Here is a 19,257-nt window from a genome sequence, read left to right as displayed (position 1 = left end):
CCCAGGATTATTATTTCTTGATTGGCTTAAAACGCGTTTTTGACAGAGCAGAGCAAAGACTTCATTGTAGTCGCTGGGGTCTGCCTGCTGTTTACTAGAAGCCCTGAAGCCTGCTGATGCAGTGGGTGGGGAGATCGAGGGGAGCATTATTTCAGTGGAGTAAAAAAATAAATCCGCTTATTACTTTAATAAATGTTAAACCCATTACGTATATAACCTGAAGAAGGAGTAGGAAGAAGAAAACTCAGCTGGTCGCAGACCCCCGGTAAGGTCAGTGACGCAAAACCCTCCCCCTCCAGCTCCCTGGTCAGCCAACACTCTAACCAGGACCCGCCCTTGCTGGAAAGTGGCTGGAGAGGCGGGCATTGTCCATCAAGACTCTTTCCCAGCTTTTTCTGTCCACCTTATTCACCACCAACTTTAGATCAAAAAGCCTCTCAGTTGCCTTTGGAAATTAAACTTATGCTCAAGGTCCAAGCCATGTGTCCACGGAGGAGAACGTGATGAATGTGTACAAGCATCCAGGCAGATCCTCAAACACGTTTCTGAAATGTTTTGAGTGACGGCATAAATGTCTTCCCAAGAGAGCTCTCAGAAGAGGAACACGCTCACTGGATCTGTGCCTTAGAGAAAGCATCTTTGTGATGACAGTGCATGCACACCTTACGGAGCCCCTGACAGGCATCCCAAAGCCCGTGTATGCACTGCATCTCCTTGCAGCTCTGTGTTGGCCCTGAGAGCCAGGTGGACCCCGGGAAATGGCAACAGTGAGGCAGATGAAGAGAAAGTTAAACTCTCTTCCAGCTGGGCAGCCCCTTTTGATGTCAGCAACTGAGGGGCACTTTGTGTCCGTGCCGTGAATTGTAACGTCTACGGGATATTCCAGGTGGGCTGTTGGAAGCAGCTGTGTGGGAGCAATAATGTCAGTATCAGAAGAGAGCCAGGATTGCACCTCGTCATGAGGGCAGGTGCTGCTCTGACCTCTGTGAGAGGCCACCTGGCACAGGGAGGGCTGCAGCCCAGTCATCTGCCCCTCCCCAGAGGCCTGCGCCTCCGTCATGGTCTTCCCTTGTCTCCCTCTACCCCTGAGCTCTAGAGGCAGGGGGCCCTGATGCTGGCTTAGGTGACCCCTGTCAGATTCAACGCATGTCCTCATTGGGCTCCACCTCTCCAGACACCAGGGAGATTCAGGTGCAAACATGTAGGTGCTGTTGGGAATTTGCACAAGAACAAAATATGAGTCATTGATTCATTTGGTCACATGTTTACTTAAAAAAATTTTAAGGGACTTCCCTAGTGGCTCAGTGTTAAGAATCCACCTGCCAATGCAGGGAACACAGGTTCAAGCCCTGGTCCGGGAAGATCCCACATGCCGCGGAGCAACTAAGCCTGCGATCCACAACTACTGAGCCTGCGCTCTAGAGCCCGCAAGCCACGACTACTGAAGCCTGTGCGCCTAGAGCCCGTGCTCCGCAACAAGAGAAGCCACCGCAATGAGAAGCCCGCGCACCGCAATGAAGAGTAGCCCCCGCTTGACATGACTAGAGGAAGCCTGTGTGCAGCAATGAAGACCCAATGCAGCCAAAAATAAATAAATAAATGAATAATTTTTTAAAAAGATGATGAAAAAAAATAATTTTTAAAGTCTTTTTCATTTTTCATTAAAGTATAGTTGATTTACAATATTTGTGTACAGCAAAGTGATTCAGTTATATATATATATATATATTCTTTCTCATGTTCTTTTCTATTATGGTTTATTACAAGATATCGAATATCTTGTCCTACCTGTGCTATATGGTAGGACCTTATTGTTTATCTGTTTGATACAGAGTAGTTTGTATCTGCTAACCCCAAACTCCTAATTTATCCCTCCCCCCTTCCCCCTTTGGTGACCATAAGTTTGTTTTCTGTGTCTGGGAGTCTGTTTCTGTTTTGTAAATAAGTTCATTTGTGTGATATTTTAGATTCCACATATAAGTGATATATATCATATGATCTTTGTCCTTCTCTGCACATATTTATTTTTATTCATCAGATGGTCATTGAGCCCCTACTCTGTGTCAGCCACCTGCTGTGGATGCCAGGATGGGGAATCCACATCCCTGTCCTGCAGGAAGAGATTGCAGAGACAGTCTTGTTCAAGTGGCCCAAGAAGGTGCTGGGGACTCTGAGGAGGGAGCACACGGGACGCCGAAGTGGGTCAGGGATTGGACTGGGAAGCAGCTTGTGCACAGAGAAGTATAAACAAGGTCTTTAGGAAACACAAAGAAAAAGAGGTGACCTGCGGCTGGAGGATGAGAAGCATCAGGGAAGGCTTCGTGGAGGAGGGGAAAGGGGGTGGTGCTGCAGCAAGGACTCTACAAGCCGAGGGGAAGGATGAGTGAAAGCGTGTGCCGGAAAAGACCAGGGCATGGTGTGTGCAGATCTGAGTTCGACTGGAGATCAGACTCATGGTGGGAGGACAGTGGGAAGCAGGCTGGGGAAGTAGGGTGGAGGCATATTGTGAAGGGCCTTGATGCCCTGTTAGTTTTTATCTTGTTCTTAAGCAATGGAGGAAGTTGAGGATTTCTGAGCCGAGGAAAGAGGTGATCACAGGTGTTGACAGGAAGAAGGCTGGAGTGAGAGGAGAAAACCTGTTATTTTATCCACTCTTTGGAAGTTGCCTTTGAATGAGGTACTGCCCCCCTTGGGTCTTCTTTAGTGAGAAGCCACAGTCCCGTGCCTGCTGTACCAATTCTTATCTCCTCCGGCTACCGGCTCTGGTCCCACCTGGGGGCCCACTGCCATCGGGCCGAGGGCGTTTGTCAGGAGCGGGGCTGGCTCCTGGGTCAGAAAAGCTCTTCAAAAAGTAACTGTGTGTGAGAGACGGAGAGAGAGAGAGAATATATGAGGCTGGTCGGGGAAAGGAAGAGGGAAAGGAATTCATTTGGGACCAAATCATGAACCTCCCTGTTGAGAGAGATGAGGGCAGATAGAGCAAAGGGTTTTCTAGGATAACCTGGTGGCGGAGCCGTACTGAGAAGATGATGGGTCCTCAGAGGTGGGTTCCGGTGTCACAGTTTACTGACTACTTGCTCAGGCAGCCCACGTCTGAGAGAACCGTGGTGTGTTCACCCTGGACTATGTGTGCAGCTTGGGCCACAGCGTGGAAAGAACACAGAGAGTTAGACGAGGTCCTCAGAGGGTCTCTGAATGGTTGAAGGGGCTTTTATCTGAAGATATAGTGAAGAGCTTCAGATTTTTTTTGTGGACAAAGTGAAGGCTGAGACACACAGGCTAGATTTTGGAGCCATTTGATTGGGATAGGAATGGGAGAAACTTGTCTCCAAATCCTAAACTCCTAGAGGTAGGGCTCTGGAGTGAAACTGGGAAGAGGCAGCTGTCGGGGCAGTAAGATGAAATATTCCTTCACACGACGAGCAGCACACGTAAGGACATTGAGATCTCAGAGATTGTTGGAGAAGAAGCCTATAAATGAGATGTGAGACAAATTTACATCAATTCCAGGATGACAGATCCACCACAGGATGCTAAGGTCAGTAAAGGGTGTCTGGGGCTGCGCTTAATCTTTTGAAGTCGACACCACAGGGGATAACGGTGCCTTCCGTGGAGGTACTGCTCAGGGGCACGGGTCTGGGGGGTCCCGACTTGTACAGAAAGCAGTTTTCTGTTTTCTTCTGCACTTACTTGGATCTCCAAAGTGACCAACACTGAGCCCTAACATTTTTAACCTCTCTTGATTTTTATTTCTTCTGACTAAGAGTATGATCTTTTCATGCTAATCAATATCTCAGGAGTGTGATCAGCTGTCATGGTGAGCTCTGAAACGTAAAAGGGCAGTCCTCCAACAGACACGAAGAGACAGCTCTCCGTTATCCAAGGTCAAGCGGAGCAAGGAACACACACACACACACACACACATCCTGAGCCGGCCAAATAGCTTCAGTGTTTCCTCCAACCAAATGTCTTCTTAAAGTTGTTATTAAGGAATCAAAGAGGATGATTTATTTTTTAACATCTTTATTGGGGTATAATTGCTTTACAATGGTGTGTTAGTTTCTGCTTTATAACAAAGTGAATCAGTTATACATATACATATGTTCCCATATCTCTTCCCTCTTGCGTCTCCCTCCCTCCCACCCTCCCTATCCCACCCCTCCAGGCGGTCACAAAGCACCGAGCTGATCTCCCTGTGCTATGTGGCTGCTTCCCACTAGCTAGCTACCTTACGTTTGGTAGTGTATATATGTCCATGCCTCTCTCTCGCTCTGTCACAGCTCACCCTTCTCCCTCCCCATATCAAAGAGGATGATTTTTGCTTCTTCCTTTCTTTCTTTGCACTTTCTACTCCGCTGATTGAGAGCTTAGGACATGTGGAATGGTCAGCCTGTGGCAGGTGGGGGGAAGGGAGAAGCTCAGAACTTCCAAGGAGGCAGCAGGACCTTCAGACACTGGAGGCAAAGAGTCCCAGACTATCTGACCCAGAAGGGAGTCGTGTGACTCTGGATTGAATGGGCCAGTGAGGGTCACAGAAAGCAGGGACCCTGCAGGCCTGGCCTGACTAGTGCGTGTCCCCCATGACGTGGTGCAGGTGACTGCTGGCTTCTGGCGGCTGTTGCCTCCCTCACCTTGAATGAAGAGCTGCTTTACCGCGTGGTCCCCAGGGACCAGAACTTCCAGGAGAACTACGGGGGAATCTTTCATTTTCAGGTATCCTGGCTTGCTCACAGCCCTTGACACTACTTTCCATAGTCTTGGGACCCATGCTGAGAATCAGAAATCTGGGTTTGGGGCCCAGTAGCCTAGGTTTTAATAATCTCTCCAGGGGATTCTGATGCGTGCTTGAGTTTGAGAAACTTTGCTTTAACATGTCTATCCAAGCATCCACACATCCATCCCCTCCTGTCTCCCCCAGGCCATGTGGCCTTGAGGAAGGCACCTTGTTTTTGTTTTTGTTTTTGCGGTACGCGGGCCTCACACTGTTGTGGCCTCTCCCCACAGGCTCCGGACGCGCAGGCTCAGCGGCCATGGCTCACGGGCCCAGTCGCTCCACGGCATGTGGGATCTTCCCAGACCGGGGCACGAACCCGTGTCCCCTGCATTGGCAGGTGGACTCTCAACCACTGCGCCACCAGGGAAGCCCGAGGAAGGCACCTTGGAGTGAGGGTCAGGAGATGTGAGCCCGAGTGGCATCACGCAGCATCACAGTTGCCACTGCGTGATGCAAGTTTTCTTATCCACAAACTCAGCCACTGGACTCGATGTTTCCTGCTTTTGCTGGCGTCTCCTATGGGCACGGATAAGTAAGACACAGATCCTGCTCTTAAGGAGTTCATTAAAGGTCCAAGGCTGGAACCTTGATCAGCACAGACGCTCCTTCTGAGGCCCACTGAGAACGCTGACTCTGCCTCTCAGCTCATCCCTGTGAACGGGTGCTGTGTTTCCCTCCCACAGTTCTGGCAGTATGGAGGGTGGGTGGAGGTGGTGGTGGACAACAGGCTGCCCACCAAGGACGGGGAGCTGCTCTTCCTGTGCGCCGAGGAAGGCAGTGAGCTCTGGAGCACGCTGCTGGAGAAGGCCTACACCAAGTAAGTGGGTCAGGGAGGAGCTGGGAGGCTCTGCAGTCTCCTTGGAGGATTTTACCTAACCCCTCCCCAAACTCTGGGTGCCATGCCCATCGTTCCCAGCCCCTGCACCCCATTTAAAGTACCCCTCCGTAACTAAGAGAAACAGAAATTTGGGCTACGAGTTAAAAGCTCAGCTCTGTCCCACATGAATGAGTGAATTGGGACCATCACTTAGCTTCTTGGTGTCTCAGCTTTGTCCTCTTTCAAACCCCCAGGTCAGTTCTTAGGTCAACGTGAATTTTTATTTTATTTATTTATTTATTTATTTATTTATTTATTAATTATTATTTTTTGTGGTACGCGGGCCTCTCACTGTTGTGGCCTCTCCCGTTGCAGAGCACAGGCTCCAGACGCGCAGGCTCAGCAGCCATGGCTCACGGGCCCAGCCGCTCCGCGGCATGTGGGATCTTCCCGGACCAGGGCACGAACCCGTGTCCCCTGCATCGGCAGGCGGACTCTCAACCACTGCGCCACCAGGGAAGCCCCAATGTGAATTTTTAAAAGAATGACAAAGAAGAAGAATAAAGCAAATGTACTTAGATCCCAAACTCATCAAAATCTCTACCCTTTGCTTGGAAGTCATACTCCTTCTCACTGGCGTTCAATGTTCAAAGTCTTCTTTGGGGTTCTTTGAATTAGTTTCATTGACTGGTACCCTTTTGTGCAACCCCTGTTCCTTCCCAGCCCTATTCCCAAAGCAAACCCCAAGGGATGCCTCTCAGCTTTGAGGGAGGGTTCCCATCATCCCTACCCATGCCCCCAACCCCCAGAAACCCAAGAAGCCAAGGTCAGCTCTGGAAGGATTGTATTTTGGTTTTTAAAAGAGCACATGGTTTGGTGAGAGGTGATCTGAGATTTGCTCCTGGAAAAGTGCTGAGCTGGCCACGTGAAACTGGGCCTAAGCCCCTCCCTGGCCCACAGACAAAATTGGCAAAGGCCCTCCTGTCCCTTCCAGACCACACCATGTCCTACCTACCCCATCCCATGTGGTCCCCTCGCTGGGGTTGCTAATGGCTCTGAATGATGCACGTATTCTTTTTTTTTTCCAACAGGCTCAACAGTTCTTATGAGGCTCTCGCTGGAGGGTTTTGAGGATTTCACAGGTGGCATCTCTGAGCTTTATGAGCTGAAGAATCCACCAGTCAGTCTGTCTCAGATCATCCGGAAGGCCCTCCGAGCAGGGTCTTTACTGGCCTGCTCCATTGATGTGAGCCGGGAAGGTTTCTCTTTGCTGCCCCTCCCCATGTGTGGTAGGGAAGGAACCGGACAGGGGCTAGAGGCTGGGAAGGCTTTGGGCCAGAGCAGAGTCTAGGACTTACAGGGCAAGTCCCGTGACATATTTGTTCCTAGCACGTGGGAGCCGGTGGGAAGACCTAATTAATGGGTAGGAACTGGAGTTGGTCTCATAAACTCAGAAACCATAGGAGTTCTAAGTGTTAAGCCCCATTAGTACTGCAGGAATTGCCCTAAGAATGCAGCCTTGATCTCTGGATCCTGGGCCCTACCTTTGCTACCCCCTCTTGCTAAGTAATCTTGGGATTTTGGAAAACAAATATGGTGATTGACAATACATGATGGGCTTTGAGAACACTGAAGAAAATGGGAGAGGTTCTGAACCAGGGGTGGTGCCCTGTCTGGGGGCTGGCTGTATGTGGTTCCAAGGTAGTGTGTAGACCAGAGCCTGGAGGCCACCAGCCATGTGGTCTGCTGTCACCTGCCCCTCCACCTGCTCTTTCTCCTTCTCTCGACCCTTACCTGGTGACCTCACACACGTGAATGGCAAAGCAAGAGCAGTCCCCCTTTCTCCTCTCTATAAAAACCCCAGCAGGATATGTGTATTTTTGGTGAAGAAGTGACGTGGGGTCTGGGGAGAGGGAGGGGCTGTTGAGGAGGGACCCTGGGGACACCCACCGCCACTGGTGAAACAGGGCCAACAGTCATGGATAATTAGTCTTCTGCAGGTAGTGTGGGGTCCTTCTTGGAGAATAAACGGCTTCCCGCTTCCTGTGTCATTTCAAAGGCTGGTAAGTCATACTCCAGGACCGGCAGGCAGGCCTGATCAAAGAGGGTTTGGATGGAGAGAGCTCTATTTACCTGAGGTTAATTTCTGTCCCTGCCCCCACCCCCACCAGCCTTGCACTGGGGCCCTATGGCTGTGTAGCATGTCCTTGGAAAGCATTGTAGGACTGGCCCCGACAAGGTCAGGGGCAGCCACTCTGAGTGGACTTTACTCTCAACTCAGGTCTCCAGTGCAGCTGCAGCAGAAGCCATCACCAGCCTGAAGCTGGTTAAGAGTCACGCATCCTCTGTCTCTGGAGTCGAAGAGGTAAAATTGGGCATGGGGAGATGGAAGGGCAATGTGTAATGATACTACCATAAATCCCTGACATCCTTGAGAGAAAGAGAGGGAATCACCACCTAGCCCTTCCCTGCCCTGCTGAGGAGCAGCATCTCTGGTGGCACAGAGCCCCTGGCACCGACCCACACTCAGCTCTTGCTTATTACAAGGGCCGTCCTACCTCTTACCCACTCAGAGATGAATAACGTAACCTCTCTGAGCTTCAGCTCTATGGGTTCTAACTAAAGGCAGGCTATCCTCTGAGATGTGGCCAGGAAGAGGGACGAAGTTTTGGAGGAAAGTTGTAGACATTGTCAGTTAGATCTACACTCATTCTAAGAAGGGTGTCTGGGCTTCCCTGGTGGCGCAGTGGTTAAGAATCCGCCTGCCAATGCAGGGGACACGGGTTCGAGCCCTAGTCCGGGAAGATCCCACATGCTGAGGAGCAACTAAGCGCATGCGCTACAACTACTGAGCCTGCGCTCTAGAGCCCATGAGCCACAACTACTGAGCCCATGTGCCACGACTACTGAGGCTGAGCTCTAGAGGCCGTGCTCCACAAAAAGGGAAGCCACTGCAATGAGAAGCCCACGCACAACAATGAAAAGTAGCCCCTGCACTCTGCCACTAGAGAAAGCCCGTGCACAGCTTCGAAGACCCAATGCAGCCAAAAATAAATAAATAAAATAAATAAATTGAAAAAAAAAAGCATTAAAAAAGTATATCTTACTGTATGTCATATGGAAAAAAAAAAAGTATGTTTGTACAGGTAAAGTAGTGGAAACCCATAGGATCTCCAAAGAGAAAAAGGCAGTAAAACCTGCCCCAACTTTCAAGGTGGGGTGTGATGGTGGGAAGGAAAGCAAGTATTCCTTACATTTCAACCCAAGGAGAAAGGATGGGCTGAACTTTTCATTATTTCTATTTACCATAGTCTGCTTACCTCCAAAAAGGATGTGCATTGGTTTACAATGAAAAGCATGGACACAATAAACCACAACAAAGGTAAAATACACCAGACAATCTAGGCTAAAGACAGTGCTCCAGTTGAGAAATTAATTTTGTTTTGGGTTTTCTGATGGCCAAAGCAAAAAAGGAAACACAGTGGTTGTCTCAGTTTTTGTTATTTATTAAAAAGGCATGAATGTTCATTACGTGTGTTTGTGTTTCACAAATACGCTCTTTAATGATGTCAATTCCCAAATATGAATTGAGCACATATATGTAAACACTGGGCGAGGGCATGACGGGTCAGACACTGAAGACAGAACGGTCCATCATGTTTGCACGTGTATGCAAAGGCACACGTGGGGGCTCCTGGTGAGTGTTCCGTAGACAATAGGGGAAGGTGGATGTATGGATCTCCCACTATGGGCTTTGAGACAGACTGCCTGGGTGCCTGTCCTCCATCTACTACTTACTAACTAGGTAATCTTGGATAACTCAACCCCTCTGGCTGAGTCTCAGAGGTTTTTTTGTTTGCTTGTTTGTTTTTTTAAATTTTTATTGGAGTATAGTTGATTTACAATGTTGTGTTAGTTTCAGGTGTACACCAAAGTGAATCAGTTATACACATACATATATCTACTCTCTCTGGGTCTCAGAGTTTTGAGAGAGATGAAAATGAAGATAATAACAGCACCCAGTTTATAAGATTGTGGTGAGGTTTAAATGAGGTGATAATGCATCTGAGCTGCCCAGCTCCATGCCTAGCTCATACTACCTGCTCCAAAAATGCTAACTGCTCTGTTCTTAGTATTTGTTGGAGGGCATTGATTGTCAATAGGTCTCATATATTAAGAACTGAGTCAGTCAACTATCAAATTTTAATCCAAGTTAAAGCAGATAGACACTTGTTTTTATGCTGGACTTACTACATTCAACCAGATTGTGGAAGATAGAGTAGTTAGCTAAGGCTTGAAAACATGTGTTAAAAGCAAATATAAGTGGTTGTTTAGGGGCATTTGAGGAACTGAATGCAGGTCCGCTCAGGCGAGGACATGAACGCAGGGCAGCAGGGGTATGCGCGGTGATTCAGTTGCCTTTGTCTGCGGCCCTTGCAGGTGGATTTCCGGGGCCATCCAGAGAAACTGATGAGACTCCGGAACCCGTGGGGCGAAGTGAAATGGATGGGGGCCCGGAGCGATGAGCAGGTTCTTTCCTCCCTCCAGCCGTGCTCACCTCCCTCTGCAGGAAGGCATCACGCAAAACACGCAGTGATCGTGAGACCCACAGTGGAGTACGCTCGGCAGTGCTTTCCGTCCACAAAGCACACAGCCTGTTCAGAAAAGAGTGTTAGGTGGTTCCAGGTGGGGAAAAGCCAAACAAAAACCACTCAGCTGTAGTCTTTGATTCCTTGCTCTGCTTTGGCATTTGCAAGTTTGGCAGCTCAGTGGAATTTTGCTGAGCGCCGGAGGGTTGGCTTGTTTTCTACCTACCACCGCGGTCTTCCAAAGGTGAGACCCATCACTCTCCATCAGATTCTTTCCACTCCACAAAGCCTGGTCACTCGGACAAAGGCCAAACCCCTCAGCATCAAGAAGAAACGTGCCTAGAAATAGGAACTGGATCCTAGGAGCCACTGGCCTCCAGAGGCAGTAAGGATGAGTGGGAGTGGCGCCCGCTCCCCCAGAGCTCATTACGGGCGGGTATTCATCTCTCCCGACAAAGCCATTAATGAACGGAGGGGCCCAGACCTCTCACAGTGGAGAGTGGCAGCCAGTCAGAGGTGGTGCCTGGACACAGAGGCCTCCTGTGGTGTCCTGGGACAGCTGTGCCCTGGAATCGATGCCACTGTGGTACCAGAGGATGGAGAGAGCATGGCCCAGTTTCCATCCTAGTTAGCGCCGCTGGCACGGGGGAGGCAGGTTGGCGCTGGGGAAGGATGGAGAATTGGCCAGTGTCACTGATGAAGAGCCACCAGAAGTGGGAATGGTTATAATAACAACTCACCCCCTAGCACATCCTTAAGCCTCGTATGTACCTCATACGTGCTGTCCACACTGCATGATGCCATCAGGGCTTTGGAAGGGAACTTTATTACATTTATGAACTAATCACACATCATTAGTGCTCGTAACTGGTACTTCCCTTGAGGTTTGTGTCATGAAGAAACACATCCCCAGGGCCACGGATCACCTCTTATATTAAAGGTTTTTCATTCTCCCGTCTATGATGGAGCAAAACCCAAAGCCTTAGTTCTGCCAACTGCCCCAAAAGGATGTCACGGCTGAATGAAACGGAAACCCCAGTTTCCCAAGCTGCTTACGGGGCTCATGTGACTTTATCTCCTTTCCCCAAAGATGCTCAGTCCCTAACAGGCTGGGACAGGTCCAAGGGTGTGAGGTGATGGCAGGCAAGCCCCGCAGGCTACATCTGGAGACGCAGCCAGGGGTATTGATATGTGGCTGCCGGGGGGGAGGAGGGTGCTGCATCTCTGAGGTAACATCCCTAGTCTCCGCTCAATGTCTTTAAATTATAACTTTTTTTTTTTAAGTTTCAAAAAACTAACTGGGAGATTTAGGTCAGATCTCTTATTCTCCAGCTAGTCCCCTAATCTTTGTTTCTAACAAGCATATTCTGAGGTTTGGCTCTTTTTTAAAAAAAATACATTTATTTATTTTATTTATTTATTTTCAGCTGTGTTGGGTCTTCGGTGCTGCACGCGGGCTTTCTCTAGTTGTGGCGAGTGGGGGCTACTCTTCATTGCAGTGCGCGGGCTTCTCATTGCGGTGGCTTCTCTCGTTGTGGAGCTGTGTGGGCTTCTCACTGTGGTGGCTTCTCTCGTTGTGGAGCACGGGCTCTAGGCGCGTGGGCTTCAGTAGTTGCGGCATGTGGGCTCAGTAGTTGTGGCTCGTAGGCTCTAGAGCACAGGCTCAGTAGTTGTGGCACATGGGCTTAGTTGCTCTGCAGCATGTGGGATCTTCCCGGACCAGGGACCGACCCCGTGTCCGCTGCATTGACAGGTGGATTCTCAACCACTGCGCCACCAGGGAAGCCCAGGGAAGCCCAGGGAAGCCCCTGAGGTTTGGTCTGATCCAATGACTATTTCCATGAACTAAATAGGCCCTGGGTGCTCCCATCCCTGATGCCTAGGGGTCCTGAGAGCCCCCCTGGAGGAAGAGGCTGGGCTTGGGTATACCCCAGCTTTTATGCAGCGACGGGGAGGTCTTCACGTTTTGCTGAAAGCAATCAGGGAAGGGATTTTTTAAAGATGGATCTGGATACTGCTCAGTTATTTAGCGTTGCATACATATTTCAGGAAAACCTAACTCCTTAAAGGTCAGGGAGCTGGAAATGGCATTTCAACAAATTATGTGGGTATTGCTATGGAAAGGCCACCAGCAGGAGGCCTCACAGGGTGACATTACTTCATGGAAATTGTCACAAAACTGGGCCTGATTGTCATTTTGCAGGCTCAGGAAGGGGACCATGTTCATGTGCCCAGAGATGCTCAGACCCTCTCACAGTATCTTCACTTCAGACTGTTAGATAAGCCAGAAGGACGTCTCACCAACTGAGAAGCGGTGGAGTGGCCTGTGGCGGCCATTCTCGCAGCTCCTGCCTTGGACTTGCCCAGGCCTGTGATCAGGGCCTGGGGGGCTGAATCAGACATGAATGTAAAACTTGCCTGGAGAGTGAACTTAGAGCAAAGCCATGGCGCAGTGTTCCTGCTGCATGCCTGGGGTCACCCTGTTAGGGCCCGTGGAACCCCGTCCCTTCCCCAGGCTACACCCCCCTCCCACCCCTGGCTATCATTTCGGTATTCCCCATTTCTCAGGGGGAAGTTGAGCTGCAGTAAACTGCTTGCACTGCAGCAAACCCTTCAGGGATGATCACCTCTGCTTCCTTTAAAAAAACCTTTAAATGCTATTCTTTCTTTCCCAGTGCACCAGAGTGGAATTACATAGATCCCAGGCAGAAAGAAGAGCTGGACAAGAAAGCTGAGGATGGAGAGTTCTGGTGAGAGTCACCTGCGGGAGTGCTGTCCCCTTAGTTGTGGGTCCATTCCTGGTTCACAGGTGGGCAGCTCTCTCTAGGTGTTCCAGGAATTCCACATGGTTCCCAGCCAGGAGGGCTTGTTTCTCCTCCCCCTTTTACCCCAGAGTAGTTCTACCTCCGTACTAGTACGTCTAAAGCATTGAAACCAAGATATCTGGGCCTCAACACGGATTAGCTATCAGCTTGTCTTCCTTCGTTTCCATATCTTTCCACTGAAATAGGAGCACTGTTCCTATCTCTTTAAGTCCAAGATTTAGCATAGCATCAAAATAAGATAACTTGGGCTTCCCTGGTGGCACAGTGGTTGAGAGTCCGCCTGCCGATGCAGGGGACACGGGTTCGTGCCCCAGTCCGGGAAGATCCCACATGCCACAGAGCGGCTAGGTCCGTGAGCCATGCCTGCTGAGCCTGAGCGTCTGGAGCCTGTGCTCCGCAACGGGAGAGGCCACGACTGTGAGAGGCCTGTGTACCGCAAAAAAAAAAAAAAAAGAGAGAACTTCCTTCACTCATGGGCTAAGGAAGATAATAGGGACACCGCTAAGAATATGACGTGGTTTAGGGGCCATCTCTAGGCTCCAACTTGAACACCAGTTAGATGTAAACAGGAGGGAACTTGGAGATGGTGGTTTGGTTCAATTTACCTGCCAGGGTCTCTCCAGTTGATGGTTTCGTCTCTTTGCGGGGTTGGTTAGATATGAGAGGGGGTTCTCTAAGAAAAATGGAGATGCTAACAATAGTGAGGAATGTGGTCAATGACCCCTGCATATTTGTACAGTGGGCTGCAGAAAAGACTCGAGCTAGCCCACGGCCTTTGGTCCGTCCTGTGCCCAGGGGGCACGCCTTCCATCACTTTTCCAGACCAGCTCTCTCGACTGAGAGCCCATCTGTCCCTCTGCCCCCAGGATGTCTTTTTCGGATTTCTTGAGGCTGTTCTCTCGGCTAGAGATCTGCAACCTGTCCCTGGACTCCCTGAGCAGCGAGGAGGTGCACAAGTGGAACCTGATTCTATTCAATGGGTACTGGATACGGGGCTCCACTGCCGGCGGCTGCCAGCACTACCCAGGTGAGGCGGGAGCTGCCGTGCTCACCTTCTTCTGGCTTGTCCTCCCAGGGCTGGGCATCCTTATATGTTAATCTTGGGACAGTGCCTTTGCACTCTGTTCTCTGGCTCCTGGCACCTCTTCGTGGCCCAGCTTCTTTCTGGGGCTTGGAGGCCAGGTCAGCAGTGGTGGATGGTGGCTCTGCAGCCATTCACCTGGGACCTGATCTCAGGTAACATCATTCTTCAGCGTCTGTGTGTTCAGACTATCTCTGCTTCTTCCACCTGCCCCCTGCCCCACAAGGCCGTTCTTCCTTGTACTAACCATGCACTTGTCACCCTGCACCAAGGCCTCTTGTTTTTCTCTGGGGCTTCCTCCATCCCCATGTGGCCCGGCTGGCTGGCAACTGGCCCACTGCGCCCTGGGACAGAGGCTAATGGTGCGCTAGAGGGACACGGGTTCGGCATCACTGTACCAGCAGACCGCATCCATCCGAGCGGCCATTCTGCTTTGTTTGCACCTGAGTCACACACAGGGTGTGCGAATGGCCACTGTCCACTCCCCTGGTCGTCATCAGAACTCCATCCCTGGTGGGGATAGTCTGGCGCAAACTGCTGCCTCTGCACTAACCCGGGCCCTCATCTTATTAAAGGTGGGAAGCCTTCCCTGTTTGCGGGAGACCACTAGTATCTACACATATAGGCTCCTCCTAGGTTGAATCAGCTGAGGCAGCACCAGAGGAAGAAACTCCGAAAAACAACCCCACATCTCTAAGGAGAAATGAAAGAAAGCAAAACCCACCCTCTCCACTCCCCACCTCCCCAGGCCCCATGTCTCTCCTGGTCTGACGTTGACATTGTTAACCGACTTCGACTCGTAAGCATTGGGCCTTGTTCTCATGACAGAGCTCATCGCAGACCTGTGCTCAGGGCGTGGAAGCAGCATTAGAATAAAATCCCGTGTGGGTGCAGTCCTGGGTCTTGACCGGGTCTCTTGTTCATTATCCCCATCCAACCCGAGCTCCCATTTCTGACGGCAGAGATGGAAGGAGGGTGGTCCTTTCCTGCCACCGTCGCTCAGATGCCCGGTGCAACAGCTCCGGGACCCTGGGAGGGTCGTCTCCCTGGTCTGAGCTTCAATTTCCCAATCGTCAAAGTGGAGGGATAATACCCACCTTTGGAAGTGCTTTGTAAATGGTGTAGTGTTATACAAATGGGATGTGTTATCTTTATGACCTGTTTTCTTCTTCCAGCTCTGTTAAGGAGTAAACAAAAAGTGTAGGGATTGCAGTGATGTTGCATTTGGGAGAAATTAAAATATGCTCACCATTAGCAAGCTCTTAGAAAATGTGTAGGAAATTTGCATGGATCATTTTGGGAGCTCGGAATTGTAGGGGTGCCTAAGGTATCTGTCTGCACGAAATCGCTACCCCATCTGTGCCGCCAGCTAGCTGTTGGGACAGATGGACTGTTCCTGCCCTTTGGTGATGATGTAAGTTTAGAAGATTACAGAATTGTCTCTGGCTCCTCTGGAATCGACAGATATTTGTTTTAAAATCTACACACTTGTAGGGGCATCCCTGGTGGCGCAGTGGTTGAGAGTCCGCCTGCCGATGCAGGGGATGCGGGTTCGTGCCCCAGTCCGGGAAGATCCGACATGCCGTGAAGCGGCTGGGCCCGTGAGCCATGGCCCCTGAGCCTGTGCGTCCGGAGCCTGTGCTGCACAACGGGAGAGGTCACAACAGTGAGAGGTCCGCGTACCGCAAAAAAAAAAAAAAAATTCTACACACTTGTGCCTTAGATTAAAAAAAAAATCTGGAAGTGGAAGTTCTGGGAGGGTGGAATTGAATAAGTAATTTTATTGTTAAGAAAATATAATAACCAGTGTCTCTTGGTCACCTGTGAATGCCCTGTTATTGTATCAGGTTGGACCCTTACCTAGAAGATCTAAGCACTCTCTCCATCCCCCACCCCTTTCTTCCCCCAGGGCACATCGTTATTGAAATCACTGAGGCCCTGGCATGGAGATGGCTGCCAAGCCTATCTTCCTCAATCATACTCTGTCACTTGAGTCAGTCATAGAATTGCTGTGTGTCCCTGGATGACCCATTTGCCCTCTCTGTGCCTTGGCTTGTACAGTCGCTATTTGGAGAGATTTTTTTTTTTAAGGTCATATTTGAAATGAAGCAGTGTTTTAAAATATCCATAGGTGGTACGGCAGGCATGCTTCTTAATTGCCAATTATTATTCCTTGGGCATTATTAAATGACGTACTCTTGAGGGAGTGTCCCTCATCGCTGGCTGCCACGCTGAGCCATCTAGTGGGGCCCCTGGATCAATGGACAGAGGATCAGCAATCATGGCTGTTTTGGGCTGTGATCTGAAGCGGGGGCCCATCAGACAGGCTTCCCAGGGGGCAAGAGTGGTTGGTCATCTTCTTATAGTCTGTCAGGAGAGGCCTCCTTGGTAGCTAGATTTTGCTAGAATTGTCCTCATCTGTTTCAGGGACCTGCTTTTCCCCCCAGAGACCTCCTTCCTCCAGGAGATGGGTTCATCTTCACAGGTCAGTTCTTCACAGTCTGAGAACAAGGAGATGTTAATCATTTCCCCAGAAGACTTGGAGTTTCCTTCCCAGGGGGACCCAGTGTAGCCCTGGGACCACGGGACCTTGAATATCCCGTCAAGTATATCTGCGCCCTGGTTGATCAAATGGACAAGTGTAAAGTTTCCACATGCTGTGGGGGTGTGTGTGCTGGTATGTGGGTGGGGTAGGGAGATAGGAGGAAATGCTGACCACCTTGTAAAGCAAACTTGCCAAGGCCTGCTTACCCGGCACAGTTTGGCCAGAGTTACGCTTCCCTTGGGATGATCAAAATTCCTTCCTCTATTTCATTCTATTCTTCCCAGATCTCCTCACACCCCCTGGGGGGAACCACCATCTCCTGGGTGACTTCTAGCCACTTACTGGACCAATCCCCAGTTCAAAATCTGTTTGGACGAGGTGGGCGACCACCAGGAGGAGAGCATTGGTGAACCCGGCTGCACGGTGCTGCTGGGGCTGCTGCAGAAGAATCGCAGGCGACAGAAGAGGATGGGACAGGGCATGCTCAGCCTCGGCTATGCTGTCTACGAGGTACTCTGGAGCTGGGGTCAGCCGTCACGGCACGCCTGATGTCTTTGGTCAGAATATTTTGCCCAGCAATTGAAGCGAATCTTTCTTATTGTTTGGGTGTCCCTAATCAAGCATTTTCCTTGCTCCCCAAAATGCCTCCCGAATTCCACAATTAGAGATTCATTCCTCTGGCTTAAATCTCTACTGTTAACACTGAGACGTGTAATTCATTAAGCTTTGTCTGTCATTGAGGGTTCAGTGTAACTACACTTATTAGACTCTCTCCAGGTATAGGCTTCTCAGGGGACAGGAGCCAAGAAGGTGACACAAGGAGTATGAGGACATCACAGAGTGGGGGAAGGGAGCCAAAGACAAATCCTCTTTCTCCCTGGGCAACCTTGAAACACTTGTTGGGACACACAAGGCGTGGGCTGGGGTGAAAGGAGCCCCAGGTCATTTTCAGTTCTAGTGTCTCTGGATTGAAGGTCACAGCTGGCTCTGGGCTCAGGCTGCAGTGCGTGTCTCAATACCCCAGTTTGCCCTGTAACCACCCCTCTATAGATTTCACAGCCTAACAAGTAGGTTAAAGCAAGACCTCTGGGTCTTGACAAGTCTAGCCAGGATCAAATTGGAATCCACTTATTTTACGTAGGCAAAGACTTTTTATAACGAATTCCGGCGGGATTCATGGTGGTTGTTTTTATAGAATTTTGTTAAAAGTGAATTTCTTGGGAAAAATACAATTCTAATGAGAAACACCAAGAGCTGGCTGGAAGCCCAACATCTCAGTATACATAAGTGCATGGGAAAGAGTACTGTAATAAGAAACCAGTAAGGAAAAGTGCAATTGTCGAGCTCACGTGACCTCCAGCCCCTTTCTTTCTCTTATTTTGGAACTTAGAGCTTTAGAGTTTAGTGTGTGTGTGTGTGTGTGTGTGTGTGTATGTGTGTGTATTTTGTGTTGGAGGAATGGGAGTTGGAAAATAATTGCTACTTGATGGCTGGAGAAAAGTATTTCAAATAAATAAGCTCTAATTCTACTCCAGCGTATCCCTTCCATCCCCACCTAGAATGTAAGTAGGACCAAAACAGATTTTTTGCTCATAGGGATAAAAAACCAAGAAAGTACTTACCCTATGCATATCAATTCAACACTTCTTTAGTGCGCATCTGCCACGTGCCAGGTGCCGTGCTGAAAGCTGAGATCCAGAGGAAGAGCAGAAGGTTATCGACCTCAGGGTTTTCACAATCTAGAGGGGAAAACCACACACACACTCCACTAACTACAGGGCAGGTCAGATCTGCAATGACGGGGACCAGCACGGTGAGCTGAGGGCTCCTCAGAGAGGGATAGCTTTGTGGAGGAGAAGAATTTGATCAGGGTGTCAAAAAATGAGCTGGAGGGCTTCCCTGGTGGTGCAGTCGTTGAGAGTCCGCCTGCCGATGCAGGGGACGCGGGTTTGTGCCCCGGTCCGGGAAGATCCTACATGCCGCGGAGCGGCTGGGCCCGTGAGCCATGGCCGCTGAGACTGCGTGTCCAGAGCCTGTGCTCCGCAACGGGAGAGGCCACAACAGTAAGAGGCCAGTGTACTGGAAAAAAAAAAAAAAAAAAGAGCTGGATTTCAAAGGTGGACAAGGGAGAACATTCCAGCCATAGAGGACATCATGTGCTTCTTGACAGCTGGAGAGGAAGTGACAGTTTGGGAGAGCAGGCAGGAGGCGGGCATGGCCAAAGGGTGGGCTGTATGGGGACTGTGGCCACCAGCTCTTCATCCACCAGCTCTACCTTCTATAACCGGATCAACAAAGCGTTCTCTCAAAGGTACGTGAGCTAACACACGGAAATAGCTTTGTGGGCATGGCATTTGCTCTCGTAAATAATATATACGGCATGTCAAGTTTTCAGACATTAGTTTACAGCTGCTTATAAAATAACCCCATGTATGTGATCCGTGGACCTTCCTCTTACAGCCAGAGGCATATAAATTAGAGCATGACATCTGTGAACACAGCCACTTTAACGTTAGGGTGAGGAAGGTGTACAGCCCTGTAGGGAGTGTCTGTGCCTGGGCTTGTAGAAAGTACCTGGTGTTGGAGAGAGGGCATGTAGGGATTGCAGGGGGTACCATTCTCTGAC

At 50.0% G+C, this 19,257-nt stretch overlaps 1 protein-coding gene across 1 annotated transcript in view; it reads left to right on the top strand.

The window, feature by feature from the left end:
* Window positions 1–19,257, top strand: part of CAPN8 (calpain 8) — a 63,505-nt gene that overhangs the window by 15,582 nt on the left and 28,666 nt on the right. Inside the window, 9 exon segments of the mRNA XM_089907167.1 lie at window positions 4,595–4,713; window positions 5,458–5,591; window positions 6,683–6,712; window positions 6,714–6,837; window positions 7,873–7,956; window positions 10,032–10,117; window positions 12,856–12,930; window positions 13,872–14,032; window positions 16,966–17,141. Coding sequence (XP_089763293.1) covers window positions 4,595–4,713; window positions 5,458–5,591; window positions 6,683–6,712; window positions 6,714–6,837; window positions 7,873–7,956; window positions 10,032–10,117; window positions 12,856–12,930; window positions 13,872–14,032; window positions 16,966–17,141 — 989 coding nt within the window.

Source organism: Delphinapterus leucas, chromosome 1, assembly GCF_059928025.1.
Source record: "Delphinapterus leucas isolate spDelLeu-1000000601 "Yukka" chromosome 1, BTC_Dleu_Yukka2, whole genome shotgun sequence".
In the NCBI taxonomy this organism is placed as follows: domain Eukaryota; kingdom Metazoa; phylum Chordata; class Mammalia; order Artiodactyla; family Monodontidae; genus Delphinapterus; species Delphinapterus leucas.
Note: the sequence above shows the minus strand (reverse complement) of the source record. Positions and strands in the feature narration are given on the sequence as shown.